Source organism: Rattus norvegicus, chromosome 6, assembly GCF_036323735.1.
Source record: "Rattus norvegicus strain BN/NHsdMcwi chromosome 6, GRCr8, whole genome shotgun sequence".
Lineage (NCBI taxonomy): Eukaryota > Metazoa > Chordata > Mammalia > Rodentia > Muridae > Rattus > Rattus norvegicus.
The window spans coordinates 47,367,755-47,388,553 of record NC_086024.1 but is presented as its reverse complement, the minus strand read 5'-3'; the positions used below and the strand labels follow the sequence as shown (position 1 = coordinate 47,388,553).

At 42.9% G+C, this 20,799-nt stretch overlaps 1 protein-coding gene across 36 annotated transcripts in view; it reads right to left on the bottom strand.

The window, feature by feature from the left end:
- Kidins220 (kinase D-interacting substrate 220) overlaps positions 1–20,799 on the bottom strand; it is an 88,810-nt gene that overhangs the window by 47,046 nt on the left and 20,965 nt on the right. For all 36 annotated transcript variants that reach the window (XM_017593983.3, XM_063261411.1, XM_063261414.1 and 33 more), the window contains 13 exons: positions 18,872–19,069; positions 14,715–14,813; positions 13,432–13,530; positions 12,883–12,981; positions 10,161–10,338; positions 8,679–8,843; positions 7,884–8,063; positions 6,983–7,148; positions 3,847–3,998; positions 3,389–3,678; positions 2,150–2,290; positions 1,250–1,493; positions 647–735 (listed from right to left, as the gene is read on the bottom strand). In XM_017593983.3, the coding sequence (XP_017449472.1) occupies positions 647–735; positions 1,250–1,493; positions 2,150–2,290; positions 3,389–3,678; positions 3,847–3,998; positions 6,983–7,148; positions 7,884–8,063; positions 8,679–8,843; positions 10,161–10,338; positions 12,883–12,981; positions 13,432–13,530; positions 14,715–14,813; positions 18,872–19,069 (2,100 nt within the window). The remainder of the gene's footprint in view (positions 1–646; positions 736–1,249; positions 1,494–2,149; positions 2,291–3,388; positions 3,679–3,846; positions 3,999–6,982; positions 7,149–7,883; positions 8,064–8,678; positions 8,844–10,160; positions 10,339–12,882; positions 12,982–13,431; positions 13,531–14,714; positions 14,814–18,871; positions 19,070–20,799) is intronic.

The window sequence follows — 20,799 nt, the reverse complement described above, 5'->3', positions numbered from 1 at the left end:
CCACCCCTGAGCGACACGATCAGCAAGGCTCCCTGCCAGAGAACATCCTCCCACTTTATGAGCCTAGATAAATACATCTGGTTTTGCCCTACAAATATTATGAATGGACAGAGTCTGAAGTAATGACCAGAAACCCAAGGAGACTGGGAAGGGCTAGAACCACAGCTGGGTGTGGAGACTACGATCCAGACCTTGCAAATGCTGGGCAAGGAGGAAGAACCTAGAGAGATAAAGTAAGGATGGCACCTGCTCAGGAATGAGTGTGAGGCCACGATCATTTGCTGGCTATGAGTCCTACTACTGGAGGAGCAGTCACCTCATGACCTGGGAAGAGGCTGCCGAGGAGCAGGCCTCCTCCCAGACCACGGTCCTTACTGCCCCAGGCAGCTCAGAGGCAGTTGATGCTGATAGGAAGCTCAGCACTGATGTTGATCTCAGGAGCTTACCACCATGTTTACTGAAGAACATGAGGTGTCACTCACTTAACTTTATTTGAATGACTGCTAAAAAAATAAAAAATCAGAGTCAGGGTATGGCTAAGTGGCAGAATATTTGCCTAGCATGCACAAGGCTTTGGGTTCAACCCCAAGACTCTGAGGAAAAGTCAATCAGACCATTAGGTTAAGTGGCACGAATGGCACCTTACCCTTCTGTTGAGAGCCGTTTTGCTCCCAAGCTTTGTCATCTCCCCAAGGCTGTTCTGTGAAACTCTTCTGTCAGTGTCCTCCTGTGTTCCTGGAAGAAAGCATGGAGACAGCGCTATGGTGGTTAAGATGAGTCTCCCAGAGTCTCGGGAGTTTCAGCACTTGCCCCCACTTGATGCTGTTGTTGGGGAGGTTTGGGGTGAGGCCTGAGGAGGAAGTGTGTCCCCGGAGAGACGGTTTTGAGAGTTTGAAGATGCATGTCATTTGTGTTTGCTCTCTTGTTTCCTGCTTGCAGTGTGAGATGTGAACTCTCGACTTCCTACTCCAGCCGCCATGCCGTCCACACACTGCCACACTTCCCTGCATGACGGTGCTGGAGTCTTATCCCTTCGGAACCATAGCGAAATAAACCCTTCCTTCTACACGCTGCCTTGGTTATGGTGTTTCATCTCAGCAACGGAAGTCATCAATACAAGCACTGTGTGCAGGGTTGTTTTGTGTGATATTAAAGAGATGTAAAATAGAAACATTTTTCAAGGCAAAGAGAAACTATAAAAAACCTTCCAGATTACTTCAAGCCTGAGTACTGTAGGGCTGACGCTTACCTGTGGTGTCTGAGCATGTAATGTCCCCGTTTGTTGCTGAAGTTACAAGGAATTTCCTTGCATTGCTAAGCCCACGACTATTAAGAAAAACTGGTAAGTGAACTATATTGCGCATGTAGTCATGTCCGTTTATATTTGAGTCACGAAGCACACTATTCAGGTTCTGGTTGATGGCCTTTATGATAATATGCGGATCACTTGCAAAAATGGCAATAAAAGGGCCCTTTGAAAACAGAACTCGGACCTGTGGTAGAAGAAAGGTATGGATGTGACACAAATTTTTAAAATGTACAAAAAAAATTCCTTTTTAAAATCTGTACTATCCTTTGGTGCTTTATCTTTTAATATCATTCATTTCTCATCAAAATGTATTCTCTATAAAAACAACTTTTATAGATGGCTCAATCTTAGGGGTTTCCTTCTCAGACACCTGGAGCCTACACAAAAGCAAGCTCAACATGCGAGGCAACTTTCTGGGAGCACACGTGAGTTCTGTACACTCGGTTAAGCACTGCTGTTATAACAAACCTCAGATTACAGCAGTCTGCTTTAACAACACTACAAAATCTATGGGTTCCTCTGTCATCTCAGAGTACAAACATGACAGCCTGCACAGCTCAGCCACGCTTGTCATTTAGAGATACTCCGTGTGAGTTTTTGCTGTATTTTTTTCCTAAAGCACCATCAGGCTGAAAGGATTTAAACATTCTTGATCAAACATTAACTTTTGCTGTAATTCTGAATTTTAAAATATAGTTCTTATGAAAGAGAGTTTCACTAAAGAAAGCAGTGTTTCTTAAATAAGAAGCACAGTTTCCATCCTAACTGAGATATTTTGTGAAGTCATGCATCCTACGTGGCCACAGTGGCAAGCTGAGACAGTGAGACAGTGAGACATACAGTGTCCAGCATCTGAAGGACTTTATCCTGCTCGCAGGCATCCAGGCCGTCAATGATAACCACCAGCCTTGTCTGGTTTTGAGTGAAGCTGTCAATGGTTTTTGCCATCCTGGCCATCAGCTCCACCTCACACTTCAGGACCTGCACAAAGCACAGAAGACACAAGAAGGTAAGGCACACTCCTTTAGAAGCACAAGAGAAACCCATCTAAAGGGAAGAAAAGAAACCCGAAGTTCTTGCTGCTGGCAGTGGTTCCATTTAAACCTGTTGCAAGGGTTTCAGTTATGGACTGACAATACTTGACTCTTAGAATGTCATCAGGGGATGCTGTGGTAGGACTGACTACAGAGGAGGCTGAGAGACTTACTTGCCAGAACTAGACTCTGAATGACAAAAGCCTTGGACTTGAATTCCACCCAAAACACCTACTAATGGCTACAATACCCTTGGCTCCTTGGTGGCATCTAGTTTTAAACAAAGTTAAATATACTCATGCTATAAAGTTCAGTAATTATAATTCTTGTTATTTATCAAAAGAGCTAAAAAATTTACATCTACACAAAAACCTGAGCACAGATACTTATAGCAATTGTATTCATAACTACTGAATAAATGTACACTCTTCATTCAGGCAACAATATTCATCAGGCCTAAAAAGCAACGGAATTTTAAGCCATGAAAGGGATGAAAGAAGTCAATAGGAAAGGGCTACATACTGCATGGTTGCAACTACATGACATCATGGGAAAGACGCAGCTACTGAGTCGGTGAACTCCTCAGGGTCTGACATGTTTGGGGAGAGACAGAGGCTGAACAGGAAAGCAGGCACTTTCACGGCAGTAAACATACTGTAATCTTGCATATGTTATGCTATCAAACACTTATGCAAACCCAAAGAGTGTACAGCACCAAGGCTGAACCTAATGCAAACTGAGTCTGACTACAATACAGGGGACTGAACAAATGCATCACTCTGGTGACAGCTGTTGATAACAGAGGATACACAAGATACATGGGGTAAATATGGATTTTCCTATAAACCTAACAAACTAACTAAACGAGGTTAAATGCAACAGTCTTGGACATATAGCTGAGTGGTAAGGTACTTGCCTGGTGTACACAAGGTCCCGGGTTCAGTCCCTACCCTTAAATGTAACTCTAACATTTCGAGAGCATGTCCAAGTTGGCATGGTGACAGCAGCATGTTCCCAGTACAGTTTTTCTGATGAGAGCACTTACTTTCATGAATCCTTCACTTTTTAACTTGTGTAATTTGGAGGCAGCACTATGGAGGCGTTTTCTCTGAGAATTCAGGAGAGAGTCCAGCACTTGCCACCATGTTCGACAATTGAGCACGAAGGCCAACCCCACGACAGATGCGATAGAAATGAGGATAGCATTCACTGTCAGATGTTTCGGGTCAACTCTGAATATAGCCAGAAGGGTGATCCCAGCAATAATGCAGCCAACAATAAAAAGAAAGATGACAAAAGAGGGGAGGCAGCATGTTTTTTTCCATTTCTTTTTACCTGTAATAGAATAAACAGTATTAACAAAATCTTTATGGTCGAGAGCACATGACGACTCTGAGGGTCAACTCATGGGCTCATGAAGATAAATGAACATTTATTTCCTTCCTCAGCCCTAGAAACATTCCAAGGAGGAAGGGAGGAAGAGGGGGAGGGGAGCAATCCTACCCTGAGACTCTTCAGTCCTGAAGACTCGAAAAAGACGGGTAGCCAAAAAGCCGAATTCTCTCTCACAAGCATCTGAGAGGGTCGCGATCATTTCAGCCAAGGAAGTTTCTCCTCCCACACTGGAGAGTCTATTGTAATCTGTAAACAAAAACCTGGGGGAAGACCAAGCCCGATGTTACTCTGCTACTGAATGCAGCCATTTCTAACATACTACGCCGTCTCCATCAGTTATTCCACACTTCCTTTTTCTTTTTTAAAAGATAGTGCCTGTTTCCTCTTTTAAAAATTATTTTAATTTTTATTTTATGTCTATGCACCACATGTATCCCTGGTATCCACAGAAGACAGATGAGGAAGTCCAATCCCTTAGAAGTGGATTTACAGATGGTTGTGAGCCACCATGTGTGTGCTGGGAATCACCCCCAGTCTGTGCTCCTAACCACTGAGCCATTTCTCCAGCCCCCATTTTTCTATTCTTTTTTTTTTTTTTTTAATTTTTGGTTTTCTTTTCAAAAACCTGCTTTTAAAGTTCTAAGGGAGTGGAGCAGATGGTGATTAATTATCTTCTCTGAGCATGTCATTCTCTCAGGAGAGACACGAACATGTTAAATGTGTGTGTCTGGCCAACGGCAAGCGGGAAAGTGATGGCAGAGTTTGGCCTATGTCAAAATAGGGGCAAAAGAGAAAGTGCTCGAATACCAGCCAAGGCCATCAGAGCAGGAGAGTCTTCACTAAGACAGGAATTCCAAACCCAAAAATATCACTTAGAAGCAGGGTTTCTGCTGGAGGGGTGGCTCAATGGTTACACCAGCTGCTCTTCCAGAGGCCCCAGGTTTAGTTCCTAGCACCCACCTGGCAGCTCAGTCCAGAGACCTGACATCTTCTTCTAAACCCCATACACACATGTACATGGTGCACAGACATACATGAGACAAAAATACGCACACACAAAATAAAAATAAACCTAAAAATAATAAAATTAACTTTTCTAATGTTTTATTTTATTTGTAGCTCTAACATATATCAGGTATTTAGAAATAATTGTAAAATATTCTTTTCAGAGTTATTCTTCAAAAAAAATTGATTTCCTGACATCTTCAGTCTCAGAATTCATTCTATTCTTTCCAGAGTTATTCTTCAAAAAAAAAAATTGATTTCCTGACATCTTCAGTCTCAGAATTCATTCTATTCTTTCCAGAGTTATTCTTCAAAAAAAATTGATTTCCTGACATCTTCAGTCTCAAAATTCATTCTTTTCCTTCCATGTCTAAACTAAATTCTCACTTCAACCCAGGAGATAAAACATGTTTCAAAATTACAGTCTGGAATGACACTTTATTATATATTGTGGTCCTAACTGATACTATGTTGGTTGTTCTGTTTAAAAACTCCCATCTTATTCATTTAAACTGTTTTAATTTTCTGCAAAAGTTTCCTCTATTGTTATCCTATACTGTACGCTTTACCTATTTTTAAAAAATATTTACTTCATGATTAATGTGTGTGTGTGTGTGTGTGTGTGTGTGTGTTTACATACACACTGTATGGATCCCTGTGGAAGCCAGACAAGGATTATAGATCCCCTAATGCTGGAGTTACAAGTGGCCGTAAGTCACCCATTGTAGGTGCTAGAACCAAACCAGAGTCCTCTGCAAAAGCAGCACGCACTTCTAACCATTGAGCCACATCTCCAACCTCAAACGCTTTCCCTTAAAACTTCTCAGTTTTAAACCTTTTAATGCTTAAATTTACATGCTGATCACAGTGGTTCCTCCGTATTCATGGGTAGCTGGTTCTAGGATCAGCCCAAGTCTCTCATACAAAAAAACAAAAGGCACATACTGCAATCTACTTTAAAGCATCTCTGGATTCTGTATGATGGCTAATGCAATGAACATGCTATGCTCCATAAACAGTAAACATCAGTAAACAGATGCTGTACAACACTGTTGGTATCATGCATGGTATCAAGGAGAAGGCATTTTAATTCAGGTACAATTTTTTAAAATAATTTTGATTTACAGTTTGTTGCATCTAGAGACGCAGAACCCAGGAGTAAATAAGGCCAGCTGTGTTTGTAAATTTTTTTCCTAATTTTTTAAAGGGTGTTTTGGTTTTTTTTTTAAGAGTTCTTTATTTATTATTTTATGTATATGAGTGTTCTACCTGCATGTACATCTGCAGGCCAGGAGAGGGCATCAGATCTCATTACAGATGGTTGTGAGCCACCAAGTGGTTGACAGGAATTGAACTCAGGACCTCTGGAAGAGCAGCCAGTGCTACTAACCACTGAGCAATCTTTCCAGCTCATATTTATAATTTTTTAACCTTTATTTTTCTCACTTATATACCTAGCAGAGTTTTGATGGTTATAATGACTTACATTCATCTAAAATTATGCATATTTTATCTTATTATAATTTAAAACTTCATAACTTTTAAAAAATTTTTAACTCTTTTTTCCCAACCCCACAGAAGCTTTTTGCTCTAAATTTTCTAGCTTAAAAAAAAAAAGCCTTTCTTTCATCTGGAATCTCATACCTTTCGTTATTCCTTTATTACACTTTTTCTCAAGATTCCCTTTTTGAGATGCTCAATTATTTTAGACACACATGTCTATTTGCAGAGATGAGGAAAGAGCAGCTCAGTGTGAGCAGGGTTTCCAGGGGTTACTGCTCTTCAAGGAGAAGCCAGGCTTTCAGTTCAGACCTCTATCTGCCAGGATTCCACCCTGAAGGTCAATACTCCTTCCAGGATATCATCAGAAAGGACAGTTATAGAGGCGAGCTGTGGCCCCATCATGGAGGGTGACTCGGTGAAACCATAGTTTAAACCCTGGTACTGCTCCCAGGAAAGCCCTAAGTATGTAACAGGTACAAGGAAGAGGGAGAGGTCTCTGTACAAATAAAATACCATAAAAAACAGCAGATTTCAACTTGTGGAAAAATCGCCTCATGCAAAGGAAGGGGATATACTATGAAGTACTGAGTATGCTCAAGGTACTGGAACATACTTTTGCTTTGTTCGACTAAAAGACTAAGGTATCAATTTTTTTTGGAATATGATGACCTGTAAAATTCTTTAAATTCTTTTGTTACCTTTATTAAAGATTCCTTCTGTCAAAAGACCAACTCACCTCACAGGTAAAGCCTTTGTAGTTTGCTCCGGCAGTTCAGGTGGGTTCACAAACATCAGTTTGAAGAGGAGCTCCAGGTACCCAATGTGTCTTGCCAGTCTGGTACTGAGAGCCCAGGCCCAGTTCCAACTCTCTCCTTCCCGCCGTCCACCGAAGTAAATGACGACTGAAATTCACAGTTTGAATTAGTTAGGCAGCCTGTTTTCTCCATGGTCAAAAGCAGGGAAAGGAGAGGCAACCCTGTGTAACTGGTCCATACTAATTCTTAAATAACTCCTCGAAGAATCCCTCAGGTGACTACAGGAAGTGTGTGTGTGTGTGTGTGTGTGTGTGTGTGTGTGTGTGTGTGTGTGTGTGTATAACTGGAAACTAAAGTGTGGCACTGGAGTCATAGGCAAAGCTTCCCGAGTCCGGCTGGTAGCGGTGACGCACAGGAGCTGGGTGTTGTCATGCTGGCAACGGCCGGGTTACTACTTCCTTCAGTAACGCATCTATTTCCTCTTTTGTAACTGAAGACTATTTTGTTTTCCTAGCTTATTTCCAGAAAAACTAAAAATCATAGTAATGGTCAAAATGCCCAAGAGCTGGCCAGCAACAGCCACGGAGCCTTCTCTTCGGCAAGGTCCGCTGAAGTGTGATGAGGGTCATCACCACGTAACAGACACTGTGTGAGTGAGAGTCAGCCCTGCTGCGTACCAGCAAGTGCACTGGTGCTTAAAGTCACTCCAGCCAGGGATGTACACTGTTACCCTAAACCAACTTATGAAGCAGCGAAAAGATCAATTGTTTTCAGCCAATTACAAAAATCGAGTAGATTTTTAAGAGACAGATGTTTTAAGTAACAAGCACTCAGTGTTTTTCTCCATTTTTGAAAAAGATTTTTAAAAAACCAAAGACTTACTGAAGAATATATATATGAGAGCCAGGAAACTCAATGAAATGGCTATGGCGAGGTTTGTATCAACCGTGAAAGCAAACACTAGGCCGAGCCCGCCACACAGCAGCAGGGTGAGGAACACTATGAGCCACGAGAACTGGAAGAGGGGCTCGGTCTGCTGTCCTGCAAACGTCTTCATCTCATCTGGAAGGAAGATCAGCGTGAAGGTTTACTTGTTTCGCTTACATATAACTTTTAACTCACTAGATAACTTTCCTGTTTTAATATAAACTTGTGCAGAGCACTTAACAGGTTTTACTGATCTTGGCGTTTATGGTTTGAACTAAATGAAATATTGTTCCCATAAGCAAAAGCAGAAACAGTACTCTGTCTCCAAACATCAGCACCACTCCTCAGAATCCCTCGCCCCTGACTGAGGTTCTCAAAGGTACATGAAGCCTAACAAGAACCACACATCATTGTTTCAACAAAACTTGAGGCCATTTTTATTTGCAATATTGAAGCCTATCCTTGAAGAGCAAGAATGGCTTCTAACAGAAAAGGCCTCCTTTATTAACAGTGCATTTAGTCCTTACTGCAGCACACAGCTCTATGGAGGATCTGCAACTTGACAATGAAATGCACTCCCAAGGCTATACTTAATGCTGGCCCACAACTGGACCTGTGTGAGAAAGAAAACTCATGGGAGGATCGACTAGAAGGAGAAAAATGCCAACCACCACAGCAGACTGTGTGACAAGACAGCTACTCACAGAGCTTTACTGCACAACGAAATGCCTTCACAAAACATGCCTTTACCTTCTAGTTTCTTGAGTAAGAAAGACTTCCCACTTCCCCACTGTGCATACAAGCCCACACAAATGGGTGGTTGCATGGTGGGTTCACTGAGAATATCAGCCAGGGCACTGCTATACAAATCATAACCAAGCATGTCGCCATCTGTTTCCGTAGGAGACAAGTGTCCTGTAATTAGAAGCATACCATATCCTTACATTAAACACTGGTATCACTCTACATGGGGGATTGAGCATTTAAACCTGCAGAAAAACAGCTTCAAAGATTCCTACCTAAACACTATATTTGGAGCAACATAATGTATCTATTATAATATATCTATTAGTTAATGATAAGATACGTCATCTTGAAGTATAGAGAAGAAAGCACTGGCAAATGATGCTTTCTTCCCTATCGCTTGTCACACTGTCCAGAGCTGGGGACACAGTTAGCAGTTGAGCACTGGCTGGCATGCATGAGCCTTGAGTACAATTCTTGGAACCATGGATGGGAAAGAATTCGAGACCATTTCAATTCTAGAAATATTTAAGTACATTCACTATAAAGTGTTACTAAAGAATACAACAGATGATCAAAAACAAAATAATTCTTTGCAGAAAGGTTTGACGACTCAGGCACCTAAATGAAAACACTTTTTTAAAAAGCCGTGAGAGTAGTTTTTAGAGGAAAAGCCAAGAGAAAGTAAGAGGAGCTGGGGCTGGCTCCGGAGTCAGCAGGGTTTCCTGCTCTTCAGGTGACACAAGGTTCCAGCATCTGCAGGGAGCAGTCCAAAGTGGTCTGCAACTCTAGTTCCAAGGGATCCAATATTCTCTTATCCTCCACAGGCGCTCACGTACATGCACATGCTCATGTGCACACATGTGTACACACACGCACTCACACACACACACACACACACATACACACACACACAGAGAAACATACAAACTTAAATAAAACTTTTAAAACATTTTAGAAGTATAAGCATAGCTAGGAAGCATTCAATTATGATTACGACCATAGGAGAAGACCACGGTACATGTGGGTAGGTCAGGGGACAACTCAGTGGAATCAGCTCTATTCTTTCACCGAAAACTTGAGTTTCAGAAATCAGGCTCAGGGCATCAGACTTAAGCAGTAAGATTATCTCACTAAAAATCTCATGATTTTTAAAAAGTCTTTGTTGGTGGGCAGAATGGAGAGACATATATACATGTAGATAAAACACTCATGTATAATATAAGAAAATGAAAATAATAAAAACTTTTAAAATCTTTTTTGGGCCAGATATGTTGAACAATTTATTTTCCATATGTTTTTATTGGAAATTCATCTTTTAAAAATTCAAGTTTGAGTTGCTCAGTGATGAAGTTTTTGCCTAGTATTGGCAGGGCCCTGGGTTGGACCTCCAGTAAAAGACACATGCACACACACACACACACACACACACACACACACACGTGCATGTACAGGCTTGGTCAGGAGAAAACCCATTTCATTACTTACTGGCTCCAAATATTTGAGTTAAAATGCTTTTCTGGTGGCTGCAGTCAATGTTGTAGGGAGTCTCGCCTGCTTTGTTGGGTCTGTAGAGTAACCGTCCATCTTTGGGGTTCCGTAAAAGAAGTTCGGCCAGTCTCCGGCTCCTCCCTCGGATGGCAACGTGCAGGGGAGTGTCCCCTTTCTGTAAAAGAGCAACCCAGGCTGCACTCGCTCGTTCTCAAAAGCAGCTCTGAGCAACACTTTCAGTGTCTCTGTAAAGCAGACACTCTGGGGGTTGCATTCCTCATAAATGTGCCTCTCTGTTCCTCACAGTTCCTTTCCCCAGATCTGTAAGAGTTTCTCACAAATACCTCCTTCCTGCCCCTCTCTCCAGCTTCTAGAATGTAGTTTCTCACCCTGCAGCTCACTTAAGAACAACAGCCTTCGTCATGTATACCTCCCAGGCCTGAACTCCTCCTCGCACCCTTCGGTCCACCAGAACAGTCACTGACCAAGGACATCAGCAGCCTTCCTCAACCAGTGCATACTCTAGTCCACGCCTTTTTTCTACCAGGCTTCATGGCAGTGCTCATCCATCCTGATCAACCCCAGCACCCAATACAGCCTTTGTCAAGTACCTGCCATTATGGATCCTTGATGTCATACCTTTCCTCTGAGCACTAGGACTCCTAGGCTTTCCATCTTCCACTCCCTGCATTAACTGCCTCTTCCCGATGAGGCTCCTCCATCACATGAGTAGTCACCCTCCACACTAAGAAAGCTCACACTTGTGAAGGGCCTCCCCAATCTGCCTGGTACTCCATTTACTACTTCACCAACATTCCCTTGATGGAAAACTTAGGAATGAAGTCCCCAGCTCTCATCTACACTGATCGCTCTGAGACACTAATGGAAGAGGCCTGCATGTCTTTCCCAGGCTCTCCGGAAGGCCCTTATCCAAGGTGCTCTTCTGCTTCCTGACTGTTCTGTTCTCTTCCTGTGCTGTGCATGTGCTTCAATAACTGCTGAACTCAGCAATGTAAAGAACTGTATGTGCTGGGTTCACTGGAAGATGCAAAGACAGAAGACAAAATGGTTCCGACTTTATGTAGCTGATGACAGAACAGGAAAAAACTTCATGACCAAGAATAATATAACCCAACAACACAGCGCACACTCTTGCAGGTAAACGCTGGCCGCTTTCGATGTTCTTTACACTTCTATGTTCATCGCTACCACCACTCCCACATCCCGCACTAACCCAAGTCCCAACCTAGATGTCTCATCTCCAACTGCCTAGCAGTCCTCAAACCCAACACATCCTAACCACCCAACTCCATTCCACACCCTCAAGCCTGAGAGAAGGCAGAATATCCTCAGCACACAAAGTCTCTGGAACACATGAGCAAACTCACAAATATGCTGAAAATAAACCCAGAGCAAGAACAAGCATCTTGCTTCCCAGTTTCTTTCTGTGAAAATGGTCTATGCAAAGCCAAATTCAAGACTCACATCAGTGTCACTCGGACACTAAAGGACAGCGCCACGGGTCAGTGGAATAGCACTTGGCTTTGCAGGTGCTCAGGCCCTGGTTCTACCTCCAGTATCACAGAGAAGAACTCTTACAACCTCCTCTTGCCCCAGCACAAGTGGGAATGCTCTCAACTCCAAGTACCAATGTACTCAGTGCACAGCTACTAGCTTACACGAGCATCTGCCCCAAGTACATACTGACACACACTGACCACAGAACAATCACTTACAACGTGTTCCATGATGCTTCAACATAGACAATGTCAGTGTGTTTCTTAGTCCAAAAGGAGGCTCAGTGTCAACTATGAGTCAGTGGTACAAAAGGAAGGCAATTCTGGGAAGCTGTCCACAACAGAAACAGGTCATACAAGTTTTCTTTACTTTTTTTCTGTTTTTGTTTTTTTGTTTTTGTCCTTGTTTTGGTTTGGATGTTTGTTTGTTTGTTTGTTTGTTTTTGGTTTTGTTTTACTTTGTTTTGAGACAGTGTCTTACTCTGTAGCTCTGGCTAGTCTGAAATTCTCTCTGTGGGTCAGGCTGGCCTCAAACTCACAGAGATCAGCCTGCCTCTAACTCCTTTCTGAGTGCTGGGTTTAAAGGCATGTGTCACTGCACCCAGTAGAAGTTTCCGATTTCAAAAAGTCACTTTTAACTTTATGTCCTTCCTAATTTAAATTTTTTTAACTTTAATGTATGTGTTTCTGTGTGGACATGTGCATGTGAGTGTGTGTCCTCGGGAGACAGGAAGAAGGCATCAGACCTCCTGGAGCTGGAGTTGCAGGCATCTGTGAGCTGTTCCATGTGGTGCTGGGAAATAGACCTCAGTCCTCTGTTGGAGACAAGCAATGCCAGTCTATAATCTACTTGGAGAATGATTTTCTCCTGGGATAGGCTACCCCTGAGATGTCCTCCTTATGTGGTGGTCAAGGACAACTCCTTAACTGTCCCTAACAGCTGGTTATGAGTCACAGAAGAAAAACAGATAACACACCAAGCCTCCTCAGTCCACAACATGATGTTGAAACAGAATGAGACTCCCCCGTGTGCAATCCCAGCTGCTCATCCCTCACACACAATAAAAATAGACCTCCAGTACTTCCACCAGATGTGCAGGTCAGTGCACCAGCTTCTCACCACGGTACTCTGTGCTCCTCCAGATGTGCCTGTCGGCCTACCAGCACCTCACCACAGGTGCCATGCACAGCCCTGCTCTTACCTTGTCCACAGCAGACACCTTAGCCCCCTTATCCAGCAGCAGCTCCACCACTTCAATATTTCTCATCTTGGTGGCTTTTATCAGTGGTGTCTCACCATCCTGTGAGCACAGACAAGGATTAAGGTCAGAGCTTTCCTTTCCTTCAGTGAGTCCACATTTGAAAGATTCTAAAGAAAACATAATCTGCAAACTGGCAAGCGGATGCCTTTCCTTTCCCAACAGTGAACTGTATGGAAATAGTTATATATTACTAAGGCACTTTAATCTTCTTATAGGAATTACAAATATACTTCGTATAGGACATTTTCGCACACAGCTAACTACCAAAGTCTTGTACAGTTTCACATGATTAGAGTAAAGCTAAAATGCCTGATATGGGGTACCAAACAGGGAGGTTGTCTAAAGCAAGTGAGTTCTGCATTCCCAACAGAACATAAGGAACACAGGGAGGCAACCTCTTCAAGGTTTGTGAACAGCTGCCAGTGGCCCAGGACATCAGCACCACAGCGCTGGGATCATCCAGCTAACAGAACAAAACGTGCGCTGTACCTTCGTGCATATTTCCGTGTCCGGATTGCACTGCAGGATATCCCTCACCATTGTCGCATTTCCCTTTTCAACGGCCCAATACAGCGCGGTCTTATTGTCCTGTGTAAGGAAAGGAAATCATGTGAGATGCAGTACTAAAACTTGCTGTTTATGAATGTCAAATATGAATACTTATATTGGTGGGAGGTAATATCAATCTACATGGTATCGAGGATTTGCTTTTAAGGAACTCTTTATGAAAGCGTCCTAGAAAAACTTAGTATTACTTAAGTAGAAAAGGAGCAAACCACAAAGTTGGTAAGTGGTCTTTTGTTTCTGTGGTGCCTGGCGGAGGCCAGGGCCTCATACACTCTAAGCGAGAACTAGATCACTATGCCACATCCACAGCCCTAAAATATACTGTGTTTGCCATGCAGTCAGACTTCAGGGAGAGAAAACAGGTTACAAGTCACCAATACCTGAACTCTGCTATGGACAAGTCATTATTAAATGTGCTGGCCCAGTGAAGACAGTAAGAATGTGTTTCTGACAGACACAGGCATTCTTTTCGTTAATTCTGTTCACCTATATTTACCCTGCACCCTATACTGTCTTCAACAGCTCCTTCGGTAACCTACCTGGCTCAAAAGTCATACCTTTGGTTCACACAGACCTAGAGAGCAGAGCTTCAGAACATCAATTAAAAACTGATTAAAAACAGATGCACAAGACTGACAGACACAGACTGATCAGTAGTCTGAAACAGGTGATCTAGCAAACATCCATTAGTGAAAAGACGGCTTTAACTGAGGACCGACTCCTGTAGCTGGCACACGGGGTTTCCTGTGTCAACACTTCTCTAAGGGTTTATTGGCATCAGCCTATGAGGTGCACAAGCCACCCGGCGCAGTCAATGGGCCAAAGCTCATCATGTGCAGAAGCTCAGAGACCAGAAATGAAGGTCAGATCCCTTGGAGCTGGAGTTAAGGCGATCTGGGAGCCTCCAGCATGGGTGTCCTCTCCAAGACAGCAAGCACCCTTAACCAGTTAACTACCTCCAGCCCTTGTTTCATTTTTGAGACAGGTTTCACTACACAGCCTAGAATGGTGTGGAACTTTTTGACTTGTATCTGAGTTAAGTGGACATTAATTCTGGAACTTTAGACTAGTGCCGATAAAACATAACAACAACACACAGCCAATGAATTAGGCCATACATTTTTTATCTCCACAGAAAGTAGAGGAGCAACGTCCTGACTACTTGACACAAGCATTCATTGTCACCACAATCTGAGCATACATACCTGCCCTCTAATGTCTATATCAGCATATTTTTGGAGAAGTGCTCGAACAATTTCAACATGACCACCTCTCACAGCGCCGATCAATACAGTATCCCCACTCTAAAAGGACAAAAAACAAGGTCAGTTACTAAACAAAGAACACAGTTCTGAAATTAAGGTTACTCATTTATCAATGCACTAGATTTGTTCTTAAAAATCTCTCTGAAATGCTTATCACCCTGTACAAAGCTTAAGTCCAAGTGGATCAAGGACCTCCACACCAAACCAGATACACTCAAACTAATAGAAGAAAAAGTGGGGAAGCATCTTGAACACATGGGCACTGGAGAAAATTTCCTGAACAAAACACTAATGGCTTATGCTCTAAGATCAAGAATCGACAAATGGGATCTCATAAAACTGCAAAGCTTCTGTAAGGCAAAGGACACTGTGGTTAGGACAAAACGGCAACCAACAGATTGGGAAAAGATCTTTACCAATCCTACAACAGATAGAGGGCTTATATCCAAAATATACAAAGAACTCAAGAACTTAGACCGCAGGGAGACAAATAACCCTATTAAAAAATGGGGTTCAGAGATAAGCAAAGAATTCACAACTGAGGAATGCCAAATGGCTGAGAAACACCTAAAGTAATGTTCAACATCTTTAGTCATAAGGGAAATGCAAATCAAAACAACCCTGAGATTTCACCTCACACCAGTGAGAATGGCTAAGATCAAAAACTCAGGTGACAGCAGATGCTGGCGAGGATGTGGAGAAAAAGGAACACTCCTCCATTGTTGGTGGGATTGCAGACTGGTACAACCATTCTGGAAATCAATCTGGAGGTTCCTCAGAAAATTGGACATTGAACTACCTGAGGACCCAGCTATACCTCTCTTGGGCATATACCCAAAAGATGCCCCAACATATAACAAAGACACATGCTCCACTATGTTCATAGCAGCCTTATTTATAATAGCCAGAAGCTGGAAAGAACCCAGATGCCCTTCAACAGAGGAATGGATACAGAAAATATGGTACATCTACACAATGGAATATTACTCAGCTATCAAAAACAATGACTTTATGAAATTCATAGGCAAATGGATGGAACTGGAAAATATCATCCTGTGCGAGGTAACCCAATCACAGAAAAACACACATGGTATGCACTCATTGATAAGTGGCTATTAGCCCAAATGCTTGAATTACCCTAGATGCACAGAACACATGAAACTCAAGAAGGATGACCAAAATGCGAATGTTTCACTCCTTCTTTAAAAGGGGAACCAGAATACCCTTGGCAGGGAATAGGGAGGCAAAGTTTAGAACAGAGGCAGAAGGAAACACCCATTCAGAGCCTGCCCCACATGTGGCCCATACATATACAGCCACCAAACTAGATAAGATGGATGAAGCAAAGAAGTGCAGGCTGACAGGAACTGGATGTAGATCTCTCCTGAGAGAACACCCAGAATACAGCAAATACAGAGGCAAATGCCAGCAGCAAACCACTGAACTGAGAATAGGACCTCTGTTGAAGGAATCAGAGAAAGGACTGGAAGAGCTAGAAGGGGCTCGAGACCCCATATGTACAACAATGCCAAGCAACCAGAGCTTCCAGGGACTAAGCCACTACCTAAAGACTATACATGGACTGACCCTGGACTCTGACCTCATAGGTAGCAATGAATAGCCTAGTAAGAGCACCAGTGGAAGGGGAAGCCCTTGGTCCTGCTAAGACTGAACCCCCAGTGAATGTGATTGTTGGGGGGAGGGTGGTAATGGGGGGAGGATGGGGAGGGGAAGCCCACATAGAAGGGGGGGGGGCTAGGGGGATGTTGGCCCAGAAACCGGGAAGGGGAATAACAACCGAAATGTAAATAAGAAATACTCAAGTTAATAAAGATAAAAAAAAAAATCTCTCTAAAAAAGACTGTCACGGGCTGGAGAGATGGCTCAGCGGTTAAGAGCACGGACTGCTCTTCCAGAGGTCCTGAGTTCAATTCCCAGCAACCACATGGTGGCTCACAACCATCTGTAAAGAGATCTGATGCCCTCTTCTGGTGTCTGAAGACAGCTACAGTGTACTTATATATAATAAATAAATAAATCTTTAAAAAAAAAAAAAAGACTGTCACTAACTGATACTATCTAATATTAGTAACCTTCTGAGTAAGACACAAAGGACATGAGTCCTTAGAATAAGGGCTCATGAAATCCTATGATGGAAACTTAAAAAGATAAGTTACTCAGGTGGAATCTAGTCTCTTTGAAGACTAGTCCCACATACACTGAAATCACAGACACTGACAGTTTGGATGTTCAAAGACTGCCACATGATAAAAGCAACAGGCTCTAAGTTGCTCTCATGGCTCTGAAGGAAGCAGGCCTGGCTCCCAGGCCAGTGTCTATGGATACAGCCAGTGGCAGCCATAGGCAAAGGACATACAGCTACTTTATTCTCCTGTACAGGAACTGTACCAAGTTAATACCTCACAAGCACAGCTTCTCAGATGACATTCATCCGGCAACAGCCATTTTGAATCACAGCTTCCCACTACTTCAAATACTAATTTTGCCATGGGCTCGGGTACCTTGTCATTTTATTGCTAAACGGCAGGTCAGCTGTAGACTTCTGTGCTAAGGGAGCCTGCAAGCTGTTGCCTGCTTCCATTCTGAGGACCCCAACACTCTGCAAGTCACCTAAGTCTAGCATCTTGGTGTAGTAGTTTAGTGCACCCCAAACGGCAGACATAAAGGCAGACTTGTCATAGTTAAGAATGTAGGCATCAAAGCGGATGAGGACCAGTACACTGGCAAGTAAACCATTCCTGTCACAGTGTGCCAAGCACCATTCTAGGTGCTGGAAAACAAGAAGAAAAGGTTCCAGCTGTAGGCGAATTTACAGTCTAATAGAAGACGACACATGATTAAAATGAATAAACCCAAACGAGCACTATGCAAATAGAATAGCATAACTGATCAAAAGTAACTAAGTAGGCCTCTGGACTGCAGAGCTAAGATGACCTTTCCAACTAGGTAGGCGTAAGTAAAGGCAGAATGACAAACAGAAGCCACCATGTATAGGCAGCATTCTAGATTGAAAGCACAGCTGGGGCACCTAGCCATACCTCACAGCAGGACAAGATCATGTGCAAAGAAAGAGAGGGGACTTAAGAGGGCTACAACCTTCTAAAGCGGGGAGGACAAGGACTCAAGTAAGGACACTGACATGCAGGGTCTGTAAACTTCAGATAGATACATATCCAAAGCACAAGGGAGAGCCTTGGGTGGCTTCCACAAAGGCGTGTGTGCATTTAGCAGCAGAGGCAACAGAGAATCTGTTATGATCTGATCTCTTTCAATAACAGGAGAGGGTGGCTTGGTCAGGGAAGCAATGGTGGTGATGAAGCCAGAAAAAGGACAAGTTTTACATCGAGTCAACAGAACTGCATGAGGTAGGGAAAGAAAAGAGAAAGCACCAGGGTGGGTGGTGGGCCCATGTGCTGAGACAGAGAAAATGGTCTGCAGTAGTGAAAAGACAAAAACCACCCCATTCCATTTCATCTTGCTGAACGGTTTTAAAAGCTCACTCATATACATCTGAGTGGAGAGTTCTGAACACATATGTGAAACCTCAGAGAAGAAGTCAGGCAAGAGAAAAAAAACCTTAAGCAGAAAGGTACGATCTAAGTACTAATGAATAACATCAGCTCTGAAAAACACCTACACGGATATTCATCAAAGAGTCACAAACTAGGAGGCTGGAGAGACGGCTCAGCAGTTAAAAGCACTGACTGCTCTTCCAGAGGTCCTGAATCCCAGCAACCACATGGTGGCTCACAACCATCTGTAATGGGATCTGATGCCCTCTTCTGGTGTGTCTGAAGATAGTTACAGTGTACTTATACATAATAAATTAATAAAAAAAAAAAAAGAGTTACAAACTAGCCATGTGTGGGACATGTCCAGTAACAAAACTAGCTGACAAAAATAAATAAGGACATTCTTTAACAAGATTGGAAATTTTAATTTATTAGTTTCAAAGGTAGGAATAAAACTTCTCTTCAAACAAGTTCACGTCATGTGTGGAGTCGTGATGATAAGGAGCCACTAGCTAATCTTCTGTCTAGTTCACCACCACTGACAAACCTGAAGGAGGCCCCTACCCTGTCAGGTATGTTCACGTATGTTCCGGCGTCCAGCAGGTCCTGCACAATCTCAATATGTCCCTCCTTCGATGCGATCATCAGAGCTGTGTTTCCATCCTTGTCAGTTAGGTTCACATTTGGATTCCTTTTCAAAATCTCTTTCACGGACTGTGTGTAGCCTCCTTTCACTGCCACGATAAGTGCAGTCATCGAATTCTTAGAAAGAGAAACAAAGAAACAAGTGAGCTCTAGGGAACATATCATGCATGCCATAATCAGAAAACTATTTTCAAACAGGGGAACTATTTGCAGATGCTAGAGAGATGACTCAGTGGTTAAAAGGTTTTGCTGCTCTTGCAAAGGACTGGAGTTTGATTCCCTGCACTGACGATGGGTGACTCCAGCTCCAGAGAGCCCAACACCATATTCCAGCCCCTGCAGACACTCCCACCACTCACGTGCATACATCCGCAGGCAAACACAGGCACATATGTATAAGTTTTAAAATATAAATCACATTTTAACAATTGGCAGTGCCAGTTTGTAGTCCAGGGCCTTGAGCACACTAGGTAAGGGTTCTCCCACTGTACTGCTCCTCTAGTCACTAGGGGTCATTTCTGATATTTCTGATAGGACCAGCAAGGAGACTCAATTGTAAAGACACTTGCTGCCAAGCCTGATGGCCTCCATTTGATCCTTAGGACCCAAGTGGTGAAGGAGAGAACCAACTCCCACAGGTGTCCTCTGAATGCCACATGTGTGCAGTGGCATGCATGTGCCCCCTTTAATATACAAATGTGTAATATAAATAAACAAACATATTTAATTTTTATATTATTTCTGACAAAATGCTAATATACATAACAGACATATGCCAAAAGTGGCTGGAGGTATATGTTCAGGTGTTTAAAAAATTGATTTTTACACTTTTTTCTTGTGCATTCATTTAGGCATATGCACATGTGGACATGTGGAGGTCAGATCAGTCTTACGCGTTCATTTTCTCTTTGCAGCACATAAATCCCAAGGACAGAACTCAGGTCACCATGCATGGCAGCAAGTGCTTTATCCGCTGAGCCCCAAGCCATCGGTATTTTCAGTTTTCAAAGATACACACTTCTGTTACGTAATGTATGGACTACCGGAGTTCAGTTCTCTCAGCGATAACCTGCACTGAAGCTACATGCAGGGAACAAAGCCCTCTCACTCATGTAACAAAATTGAAAGGCACACTTAACATTCAACACTTTCTAGTTTAAGTAACCCAAAGTAAGACAGATCAAACTAAAACTAAGAGGTTTTTTATATAAAACATTTAGGAAAAAAGCTACAAACAGTGAATTAAGAATTAGAGCATATCTCAATGAAGGGTTAATAAATGATGTCTAACAGTCCTTTAAAACACTGGACACCTTCCTGACATATTAAAGCATTCCTCACCACCGAGCCATCACCATAACCAGCCCTCATCTACTCGACAGCTCAGGAGAGGTCAGTGGCCCTAGGACCTCACTGGATTCCAGCAGCCAGAACAGGGACTGGACAAGCCACTTCTCCCAGCATGGACGAGAGAAACACGGGATGCCACTGATCTAGGACGGCAGGTATGAACTACAGTTTAACTGGGCTCCAGATGTCCTGAGATTTGGTGGGATCTCCTCTCAGACTCCCTCACGTGCTGTCTAACCTAATTTAAAAATACTAGTAATAGCCCTCAGTACTTTAAAACTGCTTGCTGCACACAAACATTGGCTCCTGAAATGTTCCTGGGACCTTTAAGAAAAAGCTGTTGTGAGACTCCCCACGGCTCTCCAGCACTCTTGGCAAGGATAAGGTACACAGCTGGTGGTCAATAATGAACTAATAACTGGTAGTCAGTTAGATTCGACCCCATTCTTTAACCTTCTTAAAAGTTCACTTCTAATTTCCTCTGTTTAATGAGAGGG